The sequence below is a fragment of the Spermophilus citellus genome, assembly GCF_964194105.1.
Source record: "Spermophilus citellus genome assembly, chromosome: 17".
Taxonomy (NCBI): domain Eukaryota; kingdom Metazoa; phylum Chordata; class Mammalia; order Rodentia; family Sciuridae; genus Spermophilus; species Spermophilus citellus.
Genome location: NC_138199.1, coordinates 53595678 through 53611542, shown reverse-complemented (window position 1 = coordinate 53611542; position 15865 = coordinate 53595678). Strand labels below are relative to the sequence as shown.

The 15865-nt window shown below is 39.7% G+C and overlaps 1 protein-coding gene across 1 annotated transcript; it reads left to right on the top strand.

Moving 5' to 3' along the window:
• Positions 1 to 515: 515 nt before the first annotated feature.
• Positions 516 to 15384, top strand: KRT20 (keratin 20; the record flags this gene model as incomplete). Its single annotated transcript, XM_081272108.1, is given in 10 exon segments — positions 516 to 557; positions 559 to 660; positions 8131 to 8565; positions 10419 to 10501; positions 12115 to 12271; positions 12620 to 12781; positions 12945 to 13070; positions 13920 to 14140; positions 14835 to 14872; positions 15287 to 15384. Coding segments are annotated over 10 exon segments (1464 nt in total).
• Positions 15385 to 15865: the final 481 nt, after the last annotated feature.

Here is a 15865-nt window from a genome sequence, read left to right as displayed (position 1 = left end):
GGAGAAGGTGTTGTCCTGAAGGGTTAACTTGCCCAGAACAGTGAAAGAAAGAAACTCTTTTTTTTTTTTTTTTTTTTTTTTGTGGTGGTGGTGCTGGGGATTGAACCCAAGGCCTTGTACATTCCAGGAGAGCACTCTACCAACTGAGCTATATTCCCAGCCACCCAAAAAAAACTGCTTTTATGTGAACTTCAGCAGAATGTGAACTTCTGAGCCCCTCCTCCTACATGCTGGGTATAAAATTCTGAAACTCCCTGAACTCAGGGTTCAGGGGATTGATTGATTACAGCAGAAGCTGTGCCCTCTGAACCTGGCTGCAGCCAAATAAAACTGTTTCCTGCTATCTTCGGTGCCTTGCCTCCTCTGTCCCTACCACAAACAGAGGAATTGGGCCAAAGTGTGTGCACATACCTGCTGGACCCGAGAGAGGTGCACAGGAGAGATCGGTATGGCTTGACCCCGTTTTGACACTGAACATCTTACATCCTTAGAAAACCTCTCTGCCCTGGGAAGGAATGTGGGAGCCCAGGAATGGCTTCCCGGAAGAGATGACAGCCCAGAGAAGACGGGAACAGCGCATGTGCGAGCATGGAACAGAGAGTCGCCTGCGGTGTGTTACTGGAACTCACTGTCTGGAGGGATGAGAAAGCGACCGTGAAGGTAGGTCAAGGGCGATCTTGGAGCGCTGCTCATTGGATCTGACTGTGTAAGTGTCGATTTTGCACAGAAGTGAAACAGATTTGCCCTGTGAGGCAGACGCTTGAGACTAGACCTCAACACGTAAATTGTGCATGGTTAGAAGCAGAAGCTAAGCTGTTGCCTTAAATTGTCAGGCTTTACTGTGATGCTGTGTAGAAGTCAGGATCTGCCTTGGCAACAAGTTATTCCTGATATGGGAAGAACTCCCTTGTGCTCTCTCTTCATCAGGTGATATAAGTATGCAACGTTTTCTTGGCTTTAACACTGAACACTGGTGAAATCACCCCAGACAGGCCCAGTTGCAGGGGTGAAGGGGCTATTTAGAGATTGAATACGAACTTGGAGACACTTGGTTTCAGAGACTGATTCCAGGACCAAAAGAAGATATTCATCTCATCAGTTAAACCTGTGTCCCAGCCCTGAACCACACAGCTTATAGTGTGCCAAAATAAGTTGGTATTTTTTTTTACAAACCTTGTAATTGGTACAAGTATATTGTATTATAAGACTGTTATATTGAAAATGATAATGTGCAGGAGATTAAAAACACTTCAGTATCACAATTTTAGTAACCCCTTTTTAAAAAAAATGTTATTATTATATCAGGAAATGATCCAGATATCCCTCAAATCCAAGAACACATGCATATAGATAAAGGAGGGACCTGTGACTGTCATTTACAGTCTAACATATTATCTATATGAATATCCTTTATGCATGCATGACTCAGTTTTGCCTGTTTATATACTTGCCATCAGTTGAATTGTCCCAGATGAATTATTTTGCTCCTTTTTTTTAAATTCAGCACTAAGCGTTTGAAGATTCATGCATGTTGATAATGTAGCTTATTCATTTTTTCCCGCTGCATGGTATCCCATTGTATGAATATATGTTAATGTGTTTATTCATTCTATTGATGAGCATTTGAGTTATTTAGTTTTTTGTTATTGTTGTTGTTGTTTTTACATAGGAATAAATAATTTACTTAGTCAAAGAAAATAGATATAAGCCAGGTTTTAAATGATCGTATAGCCATTTTATGTCTTTAAAGTCCAGATGAATGAATATTGTATAGAAGAGAGCGCACATGACTATCTTGCCTGTATTACATAGCTGTATTACCTTGCCTGGCTACATAGCTTTAATTTTACAAACTTTCACATGATATTTAGACAAAGCTCTGAAAAATTAAGCCTTTAGATGCCTACCTACCTTTGGAAGTTGTTCAATTTTGTTTCCTGTGTGTGCATATGTACTCCCACTGTGAACAATGCTCCTGGGAATATTCTCATAAAAATCTTCTGGTAAACATGTACAAGAGTTTCTCTGGCATAAATATGCCTAGGAATGGTATCACTGAGTGAGAGACATATGCATCTTCTGCTTGATGAGATAATGTCAAGCTATTGTCCAAAGTAACTGTACCTAATTATATAGCCACCATGAGTGGGGGAGAATTCCTCACAACCACAGCTGGTTCTGCCCAGCCTTGGCACATGTGGACCAGGCCATTTCTTGCCAGTTATATTTTGTAAATATCTTCTCCCTATTTGGGGCTTTTTTTTGTTATAAATATAGAATATTTTCATGAACAAAATTGTTCAATCAGTATCTAGTTTGTACATCACAGTTTATGCTTTTTATATCCTGGTTATGAAACACTCCTTTGCCCTATTCCTACAGACATTGTTCCATGTATTTCCTTCTAAACATCATAGTTTTTCATAGTTTTTATCTTTCACATTTACATCTTTAATGAACCTGGAGTTTATTTTTGTGTATCAGATAAATATTTGCCTAAGATAGAATATAATTCCATTTTTAAATATGGAAATACTCCATTGCTTTCCTAACTCATTTGTAACATTCAGCCAGTTGGAAATGGAGTTTCCATATATAGTAGTTTCTGAGCTCTTTGTGATAATCCATTGGTTTATTTGCAGATCAACACAGGAGTCATTACTCACTGTGTGAAGAGAAAATCTATACATTGAAAATGTAATTTTCATCCTTAACTTGTCAATGTATAAAGCTAATGTGTATTTTTACCCTTTTCCTGAACAGTCCAGGATCTTGAAATAACCTTACTTCGTTCATCCCCTCTGGTTCTCATCTATTTCAATTCTAGTTTTTTTTTTCTTCACAATATGTATATAGTAGTAGCCCATTATCCATGGAGGGGACAGGTTTCATGTCCCCCAGTGGATGCCTGAACAGTATAGAACCCTGTACTGTAGAAACTACTTTTTTCCTATATGCTTTGCAGCATAGCCACATAGTTCTAGAGTTCATCTATCCTTCCAAGTTGTATGCTCTGGTGCCTCCTTTGCATCAGTATAATTGCATTTTGGGGTCATCATTAAGTAAAATAAGGATTCGACGAACACAAGTACTGCGATAATGCACAATAGATCTGATAAATGAGATGGCTACTAATAACTATAGGGCAAGTAGCATATACAACAGGGATACTCTGGATAAAGGGATGATTCACATCCTGGGCAGGATGGAGAGGGGCAGCGTGAACTTTCATCATGCTCCTCATGATGGCACATTATGAATTGTTAATTTAAAACTTATGTATTATTAAATTCTAGGAATCCTCCATTTAATATGTCTGGCTGCAGGTAACAGAAATTGCAGAAGAGAAGCCAAGGGAAAGGGAGAAGTCCACTTTACATTACTTTATAGCCAATGTTCACTCGGGTTTGATCACATACTTAGCACTCTTATTCATTATTCTTTTTTGCAACTCAGAACTTCCACCTGAAATCACCTTTCTTCTGCTTAAATATATACTTCCAGAATATATTTAGTGAAAATATAGAAAGTGATGCTAAATCCAGTTTTTGTTATCCTGAAAATGTCTGTTTTACCCTCCTTCAAAGATAATGTCACTGAGTGAGAAAATTTCAGAATGGCTGTTATATTCTCCCAGCACATTAAAGATGCTGTCCATTTCCAGTGACCGTGTTGCTCTTGAGGAGTCACCTGTCAGTCTAATCACCATGCCTTTGTCGGTGATCTTTCTTCTATCTGTTTGTACGTTTCCCTTAATGATTTGGTTTTCTGTTCTGATGTGTGGAGTCATGATTTTATTCATTTTTCCTGAAATTCATTCTAAGTTTCCATAGATGGCACTTTCTGAGCTCTTTGTGTCTTCAAACAGCTCTGGAAAGTTCTCATTTTTATTTTGTCAAATGCTCTCTGCCTTGTTCTGGAACTCTCACTAAACACATTTAGACCATTTAGCTCTCACCTGCATGCCCCCTGACCCCCTTCATCACTTGGCTGCATCCCCCGGATTTCCTCACAGCCATCTAGTTCAGTGATTCTGTTTAGCCTTGCTTAATATGTTCCTGGACCTGGCCACTGAACTCCTAATTATATTATTCATTTCTTCTGGCTTATTTTTTATATGTACTTGGCAGATCTTATAATCTCTTAGTAATTACTCCAACTTTCAAGTTTATCTTTAGTTTTCTTAAACCCTTTATTCTGGGCATAATCATCTGCCACATATCAACATTTTGGTCAACAAAGTGATGGTGAGGACATAAGATTATAATGATGATAAAAGCTCATACTGCCTAGTGACATCATAGTCATCACAGCCATAGTGACATCATAGAACATGCATAGAATATGCATTGTCTGGGGTGATGCTGATGTAAACAAATATACTGCACCAACAATTGTACAAAAGTCTCCAGAGGGGTTAATTGTACAAGCAAGCACATATAAGTGTAGGCATACAAGTACATTCAGGACATACTACTTCACAATGATAGCAAATGACTATGTTACCAGTTTATGTATGTACACACACACACACACACACACACACACAAAACACACAACACACACACATTCACCCTATAGCCTAGATGTGTGCTAGGTATAACTAGATGTGTGCTAGGTATACCATCCGGGTTTGTGTAATTAGACTCTGTGATGTTTGGGCAAAGAAGTCACCTAATAACATATTTATCATTATATCTCTGCCATTAAGTGATGGATGACTGTATATTTATATTTTCCCTTAGATGATTCCACAGCAACTGAGATAACAAATCCATGGACTCACTGAAGTGCAACTGGGCAGAATTACCAAATAAGTATAAATCAAACCTGAACATGCCATATTAACTGTGTAAACTGCCATAATGTAAGTTTACTACATCAAACCCCTTGTACCCACCTCCCAGCTTCAACAAAATAACTTCTGGTCAAATATCCTTCATCTGTATACCACCCACCATCTGGAGAAGACAACCTCTCCAGAGACTGCAGATTCTACATCAATCATATCTGAGTTGCAATCGCTTGTCCATGACAAAGGAAAAAAAAAACAGAAAGTAGAAAGTCCTCTGGAAATATAGTGCTTAAGATAGCACTCCAAACCACAAACCAAATGGAATAGTAATCATTAACACCCTCACCAGAGTCATCTCAGAGGTCAAAAAATGCACTTCTTTTAAATTTTTTTTTTAGTTGTAGTTGGACACAATATCTTTATTTTATTTCTATGTGGTGCTGAGGATCGAATCCAGGGCCTGGCACATGCTAGGCAAGCACTCTATTGCTGAGCCACAACCCCAGCCTCCCCCAAATGCACTTCTTTTTAGCTACAAAAAAGTTGACTCTAATCAAAGTTCTCATTTACAGCTGCAGTCATCCAACAGCGTGGAACATCAAGGGTTATTGGAATATCCATTATTTTGTGTATGAACAAGGGTCAACAGACAGAGGTCTGTAGAGACTCAGTCCTCAGGCATAACTCAAAAAAAAATGAATTACTAGGAAATACTAGCTTGATTTCCTGTGATCACTCTAGAAGAGAAAATAATCTAACAAATCAAAAAGCTCAATCACAGTTCTCCTGCCCTGGCAAAAGAAGACAAAAAGCTCTCTGATAGGAATTTTTTCTACTCAAACAAATTAGGAGATTGGATGACTACATAGTAATGGCCTTATTGTATCAGATCTTAGTTCAGATTTAAAACCTTAAGAACCCATAAATACCAGCAAAAACTGGTGGGATAACACACAAAGTTGTTTCTTAAAAAAAAAAGGGGGGGGGGAATTTGAACTCTTTGACTTAAATATTACTGGGTCCAGCCATAAGGAAAACTGGTGCTAAAGGAGAAAACAGAAAGCATCATGTTTAACAACTGCCTTTACAGCCAGAGAGCTGTTAGTCAGCTCTTTGTCACTGTGACCAATAAAGAGATAAACAACTTACAGGAGGAAAGGTGTATTTTGGCTCAGTCTCAGAGGTCGGGGTGCAAAGTTAGTTGGCACCATTGCTTTGGGCCTATGGCAGCCCGGCACATCATAGCAGGAGTGCACCCAGAGAGCTGCTCGCTGGTGGCAGCCAGAAAGCAAAGCTGCCAATTTTTCTTAACTCTCTTCCACTAGGCCCCACCTCCGAAAATTCCCACCACCTCCCAATAGCGCCACAGGTTAGAGACCAAGCCTTCCACACATGGGCCTCTGGGGGGTCCCTCCAGATCCAAACTATAACGCTAACAATTTATTTAAATTGTTCTTCTACATATCTGGATCACATGTGTTAGCATATGAAACTCTGAGCTGAGACTAACTCCCTGCAAAACTTGAGTCATTTTAAATAGAACAATTTAAGTTTTAGTCAAACAACCTCATCCCACCCCATTAATTAACAATAAATACCACTTTCATTTTTTACATATAATGCAAAAAAAGAACATGGTTCCTGTGTTTATACCAAGTTCTTCTTGACTGCAGATTTTAGTTGTGACATCTGTTAACAAAGTGGTATCTGTTAACAAAATACCTGAAGTAGGTTTAACGGTATCATTCAGCTTTTACTTTTATATAAAACTTTCAGTTTTATAAAGCTTATAACTGGGATCAAATTGAATGCAACAGAGTATTTGAAAGCATGTTATTTATAAGACAGAAATAAAATGATCTTACCTTATTTTGGAAGAAAGGCAATACGAAAAGAAACAAGTAAAAAGGCAACTGATTTCTCAAAACACATTTTTTTAAGTGACTGGCTTTTAGAACATCATCATCAATGGCCACTAAAACAAGATGAGTAAATTTCCATTTTTTTTCCTTTTCACTTTTTCTTTTTTGTGTGTGTTTGTTTACTTCCTTAACTTTTAATCATACACAAATCTCAATTCAAATAAAGAGTAAGACGAGAATTAATAACATGTTTGCTTTTTACTTACCTCTTCTAATTAAGTTGATCAAGGAGGCCATATAAAGGCTTCAAAGCATTTCATCCAGGGGCCTTGAATGAAAGGTAGAGAATGAGCAAACTGTTCAACTAGTAGTTCATGAGTGCCACCAGTCACAGTCCCACTGGTGAGCTCTTGCCATGTGTCTAAAGGTGGACACACAAGCTTGAGCCTCTGGGAAATTCAGTGTCACCCCAAGGCACTGGCCGCTACCCCTCCTATACATGGAACACTCGTGCTGTAGATGTGGGGGGTCTGCGAGGAAAAGAGGGCTTCGGTGGAAGACTCTGCAATTGGAAATCATCAGGGATTCTGGGAAGCAGCAGCTACAGCCTCAGAATGGTTGAGGCAGTCTGTCAAATTGTGGCGTCGAGCTGACTTTATGAGCACCATGCCTGCTACAGGAAAAAAAAAAAGCTATTTATTTTAACTTTCTCAGTAACTAGACCTAAAGCCAGGCAGTGGCTGAAATTTGTAAATGCATTATCTAGTCATTGAATATTAAAATTAAAAAAAAAACTCCAAAACTACCTAGTTCGCCACTGATCCAAATTCATTTAATTTGCTTCCCCAAAATGCATCTCTGTATGTACAAATGTTTCTTTCCTGTTTTAAATGTTCAAGGTTTTGTATTTGTTTTATTTATATATATATATATGATCATAAACTATACTGTCTAACCTTAAAGCCAAAAAAAACCATAAAACAGAAGTTCTGAAAAGCAATTCATACTAAAAATAAGTCATTTTCCAAGTCATTTTCCTTTATCACCAGTGTGACTTACAATATGTACCCACATCTGTTGTTTTAGGTGTTTAAATTATTCATGAGAATTGTAAATATTCTTTATGTGCCTACCAGGATGAAAAACTCTGCCAAGGCAGGTGCAGGGACTAAAAGAATACCCCTTCCTGGTTACTTTTGTTACCTTTATTTTAAAAATAAATAAATAAATCACCCCTGAGGAAAAAAAAAACAAAACTCCAAGATATGCTTCTAGTGGTAATTTCTGGAATGGAATAAAGCACATTGCTGTACAAAAGGGGAAAGGGAAAAAAAAAAAAAAAGCCAAGCAAAGTGCACTGTGTCAATCCTAAGGTGTGTGACATGGCAGTAGGGAGGAGCTTCTTCTCTGTGAACTCCATAAAAATGTCAGCCCAATGCCACCATGACAGACGGTGCTGCAACCTTCCTGAAGCTGCAGGTGTTGCTCCCAGAGTCCCCGATGGATTTCAGTCGCAGAAGCTTCAATCGAAGCCTGAGTTCCTCCTCGCAGGGCCCTGTGCTCAACTTGAGCAGTTCCCTGTACAGGAGGGGGAGCGTGCAGCGTCCTGGGGCTGCACCCAGCGTTTATGGAGGGGCTGGAGGCCACGGCACCCGCATCTCGACCTCCCGACACATTGCAAACTATGGGAGCGATCTCAGCGGCGGGGACCTGTTTGCTGGCAATGAGAAAATGGCCATGCAGAACCTCAATGACCGGCTGGCAAGCTACCTAGAAAAAGTGCGGTCCCTTGAGCAGTCCAACTCCAACCTTGAGATGCAGATCAAGCAGTGGTACGAAGCCAACGCGCCCAGCGCAGCCCGTGACTACAGTGCATATTACAAACAAATCCAAGAGCTGCAAAATCAGGTAAGGCCCGATGCCTATGGTTTAAAACTATCTCACTGTCGTGCCTCTCCTGATAGCTCAAGAGTTAGGTGGGTCTAAATGCATGTTGTAAAGCAAATTAGGTTGCAATGCTTTAATTGTAAAAATGCCACACCTATCGTCCACCCTTAATATTGGAGCATCTGACTCTATAACAGGGTGACTTTAAATCAAACTTTTTAAATCTAATTACAATAATTTTATCCTCCAATCTTAGAGTCTATCTTTCTCACAGCTTACCATGTCAGGGATACATGAAGAGTAAACAATTTTTCTGAAAACACCTAACTCTTTATGTGTGATAATAAATTTTTCTTAGTTTGTCACCCAATCCCCACTTTTGAAAGTCAGTTCAGGGATCTTTCTACTTTCAGTCATGTAAATGTTACAAGTATTCGAATCCTATAGATTTAACAAATAAAGTGATTCAGGGTGGAAATAGGGAAGCAGGAGTATAGATCTTAATGTATCAGAATTTTTAAATGCCCTGTTTAATAATCTGATTAAGAGACCACTTTTACAGTAATAAAATATTCTATTGCTTCCAATCCACGTTTATTGCCATCATATCACGACCTTCACCTCTGTTATCCAAGACAGGTGTATTTTTCTCTATTTTATCTCATATGGAATAAGGGTAGAAGACTTTGCTCCTAATTGAAGATGTCAGACATGACCTGAAGCACTTTTTTTTTTTTTGCTTTACCATTCTTATCTAATCAAGAAACGTGTCCCTTTCATTTTCATTTCTGTTTTATAATTCATATTCCTTTAGAGCAAAGGCCACTGACTTAGCAGCAGGTCTCTTTTTCTTGAGCCATATCGTAACCTTAAGTGCAATTTTGAATTCAGGTTCTATAGGAGATTATGTTAGGATTTCTGAAACTATGCACACATGAAGCAATGCTCTTTAAATTAGTCTTCCTGTCAACAGATCATTCTTTCAGGCTATCACTAAAAATGTTCAAAATAAACCAACCATTCTGCCATATGTCTCTTGTGATTTCTGAATCAACTTGGAATCATCCCAAATACATAGGCTCGGCCATCAGTCCCGTGTGGCTGGGCAGAGCCAGCATATGAAGGCAGCCCTCTCTCCAAGACTAGATCCACTGAAAGAGACATGTCACAGTAACATCTTCTACAAAGTAGACTTCTGGCCTGCATGCATGTTAGAGAACTCTCCCACTAGTTAACCACTTCTTAGGACCCGGGGCTTATCCATCCTGATATCCCTAGATCCTAACCACCCTATCATATGACAAGTGTTCTTTCACCAAGTGTCAATGCTTAGTGGACACTAATGAGGCACAGAGTACCTGATGGGCATGGGGGAATTAGGAGGAAACAGAGATGGACAAAGCTACCACTCAGAGTGGTCAATGCTGACGAGGAAAGCTGTGCAGGGCACTGAAAGCAAGGGCTGGTCATTTCACCTCTGCTCTGAGGATGTCACTGAAGGCTGCCTTGAAGCCACATTGCTTAAACTGAGATGTGAAAAAGACGTGGGAGTTCGCCAGTGGAGAGGAGCGACAGGAATGTTCCAGACAGGAACAACATTAAAGACAAGGCACTTAATAAAGCTTGATGACCCAAGTTGACTGAAAGTCTCCTTTTGTAAAATAACGAGAAAGTGGGCCAAACCCTGGGGACCAGAGTTCACTTCATGCATTTTTTATATGAAATACCCATGTTATTATTCCTCATACATATTCTTATGTGGAGATTCTTGACATGAACATCTTTGATATAATTGTGGGTATATCTGAGAATAAACCCAATCTTTTTAAACTCCTATCCATTTGAAAGTGTCTTTCCTGTGTTTTTTTCCCCAGATTACAGATGCTCAGTTGCAAAATGCTCGATGTGTCCTGCAGATTGATAATGCTAAACTGGCTGTTGAAGACTTCAGACTGAAGTAGGTGCTCTAAAACCACAGTAAAACTTACAGGAAAAGAATTCCTTTTAGTAGTCCTTCAGAAATCCACATTGTTGGTGGAGAAACTGCCATTAAATGTTTTCAGAATCATAAGACATAAGGGATGTTAGAAGCTACCTAATCCAGCCCAACATTCAGGGATAGACCTCTCTTCCACAGTCTTAAGATTCGGCCACCTAGTTCATAGCAGAATACCTCCGATAATTGCTACTGCTCTTTTTGGTTAGCTCTGGTTGCCCAAACATTCTTTTTCAGAAACCTGGCATCTGCCTTTTCACCCACTGAATCTTATCCTGTCCTTTGGCTTAATAACAAAACAGCTTGAAATTCCTTTTCTGTACAAATGCCTTTCTGTTACCTAAAGAGAGTCAGCTGTCTACATTTAGTGAACCTCCAAGCAGATACCCAGATTCCTTCAAGAACCTACATGTATGGTGACCCTCGATACTTAATAGTTTACCAGTGTTTTACAATATTGTTTGACCAACCAAAGAGCTAAGACAAACCTATGATTAATGCATTTCCAATGTGTTCACTTGCTTTGAGTCCTGGAATGCATGTGATCAAACTACTCCCACACTGGGGCTTCCTCATCCTGAATCTGTATCAACAAAAAAAGTCCTTTGTGGCTTAGAAGGGTAGCATTTTAATGCTAAAGGGATTAAAAAGAAGGAAATGGGGGGGGGGGGCTAGGGTTGTGGCTCAGTGGTAGAGAGCTCCTCTCCAGAGACCTTGGGTTTGATCCTCAGCACCACGTAAAAAATAAATTAGTGAAATAAAGGTATTGTGACCAACTATAAAATAAATATTTTTTTAAAAAAAGAAGGAAATGGGAAAGTATATCTGAAGATTAAAGCAGTAAAAGTTCATTAATTCCAATTTTATAGGTCAGCATCAGAGCGATCCACTGCATTATCATTGTTTTAAAGTTTGCTATTTTTTAAAAATGAGGATCTCTAAGATTGCAGAGGAGGATATCTGACCATTCGAGGCACATCTGTTTACTAAGTAATAAAAATAAATGGATCATGTGCTTTCATTAAGCAAAGCCAGCCTTAATTAATATCAATAATAAGAATCGTTTTCTAACACAGTAATTAAAACAAATGTTTGAAATTTTTCTTTTAATATATCTGGACACGGTGGCTCAAGCTAGTCATTCCAGTGGCTCTGGAGGCTAAGATAGGAGGATCTCAAGTTCAAGGTCAGCCTCAGCAACTTAGCAAGGCCCTAATGCAACTTAATAAGACCCTGTGTCAATAAAAAACAAAAAGGGCTGGGGATGTAGCTCAGTGGTTAAGCGCCCCTGGGTTAAACCTCCAGTGCAAAAAAAAAAAAAAAAAAAAGAAAGAATGTAGAAACTTTTTAAGTTATTGCAAATCACAGAGATTACATTATGGAGCAAATTATCTGATTCCTAGGTTCTCATGCATATTTCATAAATGTGTAAAGGGAGACATTATAAAGTATTGCAACTGATCACATATTCCACAAAAAAAAAAAAATCTATCTCACTATATTAGATTCTTTCTCCTATAATGACTTCAGAAGGCCTCAGCCTCAGCTGTCTCTGCACACTAATTCATTCACAGGTTTGAGACTGAGAGGGGGATGCGCCTAACAGTGGAGGCTGATCTCCAAGGCTTGAGTAGGGTCTTTGATGATCTAACCCTAAGAAAGACAGACGTGGAGGTCCAGATTGAAGAGCTGAACAAAGACCTGATTCTCCTCAAAAAAGAGCATCAGGAGGTGAGAAAATGATCAGAAGTGGTTCTGGGGATGATGGAATGGCTCCAATAAGAAGAAGAAAGAGGAGGAGGAGGAGGAGCAATAGGGGAGGAGGAATGGTTGGTGATGGTGGTAGTGACCAGGATGAAGATGTCAATAATGATGGCAGCCCTCGCTCCTTTTCATAAGGCTGCTCTAGGTCAGATGACATAGAGCAATACCTGGACCCCAGAAGCCAGGCATAAGTTATTATTCTCCTTCTTTTTTATGCATCCCCAATGAAAGCAGCCATAGACGTCTTCTGTCTTCTCTGTCCAGCCTTATCTAAGAATGTGCTCCACACTAAAGTCAGGATTTTTACTCTCTTAGGAAGTGGACGTCCTGCGCCGGCAGCTGGGCAATACCGTCAATGTGGAACTGGATGCTGCTCCAGGCCTGAACCTCGGTGACATCATGAATGAGATGAGGCAGAAATACGAAGTCATGGCCCAGAAGAACCTTCAAGAGGCCAAAGAACAGTTTGAGAGACAGGTAACAGAATAATTCCCCAGTGTGAGCAAATGTATAGAAGCTGCCTTCCCAAAGGAGATCGCTTGCTTCCTTGCTTCTTCCTTTCTTCCTCCCTTCTTTCCTTCCTGCTTTCCTTCCTTTCCTTACTCATATATATATTTTTTTTCCATTCTTGGAATTTCAGACGGAAGCTCTGCAGCAACAAGTCCTAGTGAACACGGAAGAGCTAAAAGGAACGGAGAGTCAAGTTACAGAGCTGAGACGCACCTATCAGAACCTAGAGATAGAACTCCAGACCCATCTCAGCATGGTAAAGCATAGCTCCCTCCCACTTTGCAATCCAGCGAGTGTTTACCAAGTGTGAGGAACCCTGGGAATGCAAAGACCTCTAAGAAATAACCTCTCCCCTGGCAAAGCCAACAGGGAAACAGGTCAAACAACTAGTAAGAATTAAAAGACAGAAAGAAATCGAGGAAAGGGCAACGCACTGCACAACGCAAAGGGAAGAGTAGATCTGGGAGATTTCACCTGGAAGGTGGTGTGTAAGCTAGGACTTAAAAGTTGAGTGAATTTTAAAGCTGGAGAATAGGAGTCAAGACATTGCAAGCTAAGCAAATTGGCCAGCCCCTGGTAAGTGATGCTGTGGTCACCAACAACACCACGTTCATCATGGGGTGGCTACAACCCTGCTCCATGACACTGGGGCAAGGCTAAAAGAGTGGGCTGGATATGGGACACCCCCAGTGTTGTGGCAGGAAGAGGATCAATGGCAGGGCCACATGTCAGTTTCACCTGCATTTCTTTAGCTGGAGAAAGTCACATGACCAGCCCCGGCATCAATAGGTCAAGGAAGTGTAATTCTCCATTTCTAACACAAATCACGTGGCCAATCCTGATGAAGGGATTGGAGGCAGGGTGGGGAAGCAAATACTGAGAAGAGTAACACAATGTAACACACAGAGGGAACCGGGTGGGTGCAAAGTTGAAAACCACAAAGGATCCTGGTTGAGTCTGCCTACATGGAAAAGAGACAGAAAGGGCTGGAAACTGATACCCACTGAGACTAGCTGCAGAAATTCTTCCCAAGAGAAATTAAAATCGAGTCATTTCCTACATCTAGTCTTCCATAAGGAACACCCTGCCTGTCTTGTGCTCCTAGAAAGAATCTCTGGAACACACACTGGAGGACACCAAGGCTCGCTACAGCAACCAGCTGGCCAGCATCCAGGGGCGGCTGAGCTCTCTAGAGTCCCAGCTGATGCAGATTCGGAGTGACTCAGAACGCCAGAGCAACGAATACAGTATTCTTCTTGACATAAAGACCAGGCTCGAGCAGGAAATTGCTACTTACCGCCGCCTTCTGGAAGGAGAAGATGTAAAGTAAGGCTCTTAGAATCAAGTAATACACGTCCACAGCTGTGAACTATTCTAGTTTGCTCTCCACCACTCATTACCCAGCACCAGGGCAATCATAGCACAAAAGCAATTACACACACACTCACACACAGAACATCAAGACAAAAATATACCCAAAAGTAACACACAACCAAAATACCATGTATGGCCTTCTTGAAGTCATATGATAGAAATGAATTAGAAGATGGTTATATAAGTCATACAGATTACGCTTATGTTCGTTTTTATGATTGGTATATACGTGAAAGCACAATAACTTTTTAAAAATTCTCCTTGAGGGCTCACAAAGTAATCAGCAGGTCCCAGAGGTTCATGAGAACCAATCTGGGAACCATTAATGTTAGAACAATGTAGTCTGCAAAAACTACATTCAAGGACCCAAGACTTGAGCTTCTATTCTGTTGTTTTAATAACAAAAATTTCCAGTATATGTTCAGTGGGTCAGTTTTGAAGTTACGTATTTTTCAAGTTAAAAAGCAGATCATTCAAGTTTGAAATAACAAGCCTTGTCAAAGGGGGAAAAAATAGAAAAACACCATCCAAACATATCACTCAACTTGGTTTTGAAATAGAAAAGACAGGAGAGCACTCCATTTTCAAACTGGCAATAATACTTTCTTCTTTTTTTTCTTTCTTTTCAAAAAAAAAAAAATCAAAGCAATGTGCAACTTCAGTTAAGCAACCCGGAGGAGAGAGGTAAGTATTCCACGGTTTTGCACTTTTTCCTCTGACTCTGAAATCTCAGCAGCTATCCAGTAATTCCATGTGGGAATTTATCCCTATGGTAGGATCATTGTCTTGGCCCTTGTTATTGCTGTCCTGAGAGCTTGAAAAGGAAAGAGAAAACTCAAATGTGAACTTATTTCAAGACCATGTATTTCAGTTTGGGGTGGAAAGAGTAAGAAATTTATAAATTGGGGGAAGGGTGGTGAATTTTCAGCATGTATTTGTAAAATGAATTTAAGATTATTCAAGAAAAAGGATGAGTTCAACTTCTTTATTCTAAAAGAAGGAAATAATAAATATGAAATAATAATAATAATTTAAAGTTGAATTTCACAAATCATGAACATGGGCCTGAATTAACATTATTGTCTGATATGCACTCAGATGTAAAGAAAACCAGGAAGATTAAGACAGTCGTGCAAGAAGTAGTGGATGGCAAGGTTGTGTCATCTGAAGTCCAAGAGGTGGAAGAAAGTATATAAAGAGCTGCCAGAAGGAGACGCTGCTGAGGTTTCAAAAGAAACGTGGCTGTGATTTTTACTCCCTATAAGAAAGTGGCCTTCTAAAAACACTCTTCATACTTTGTAGTGATCAGAAGGGGGAAGGGGAAGCCTATTTATCAGTCTGTGTAATTAAATATAAACCTTTTATCAGAGGAGCTGCAAATTGCCTGCAAAAATGAAATCCAATGAGCTCTAAAATATTTAAAACACCATTACTGCCAGCTTTATCTAGGAGCACATCTATTACAAGCTTTAGATGCTAATATCAATTATACACATTTCCATGATACTAAACCTCACCAGAGCAGAGAAGTCTATGCAAATTGCAAATAAACCTCTGTCTCTGTTTTGTTTTGTTTTGTTTTTTCCTATTTCTGAATTGCTAAATCTCCTTTTGGGAGCTCCTGGGTTCTTAATTGAGCCAATTTCTTGGTTAATCTTGTTGGGTTTTTCAGGATCA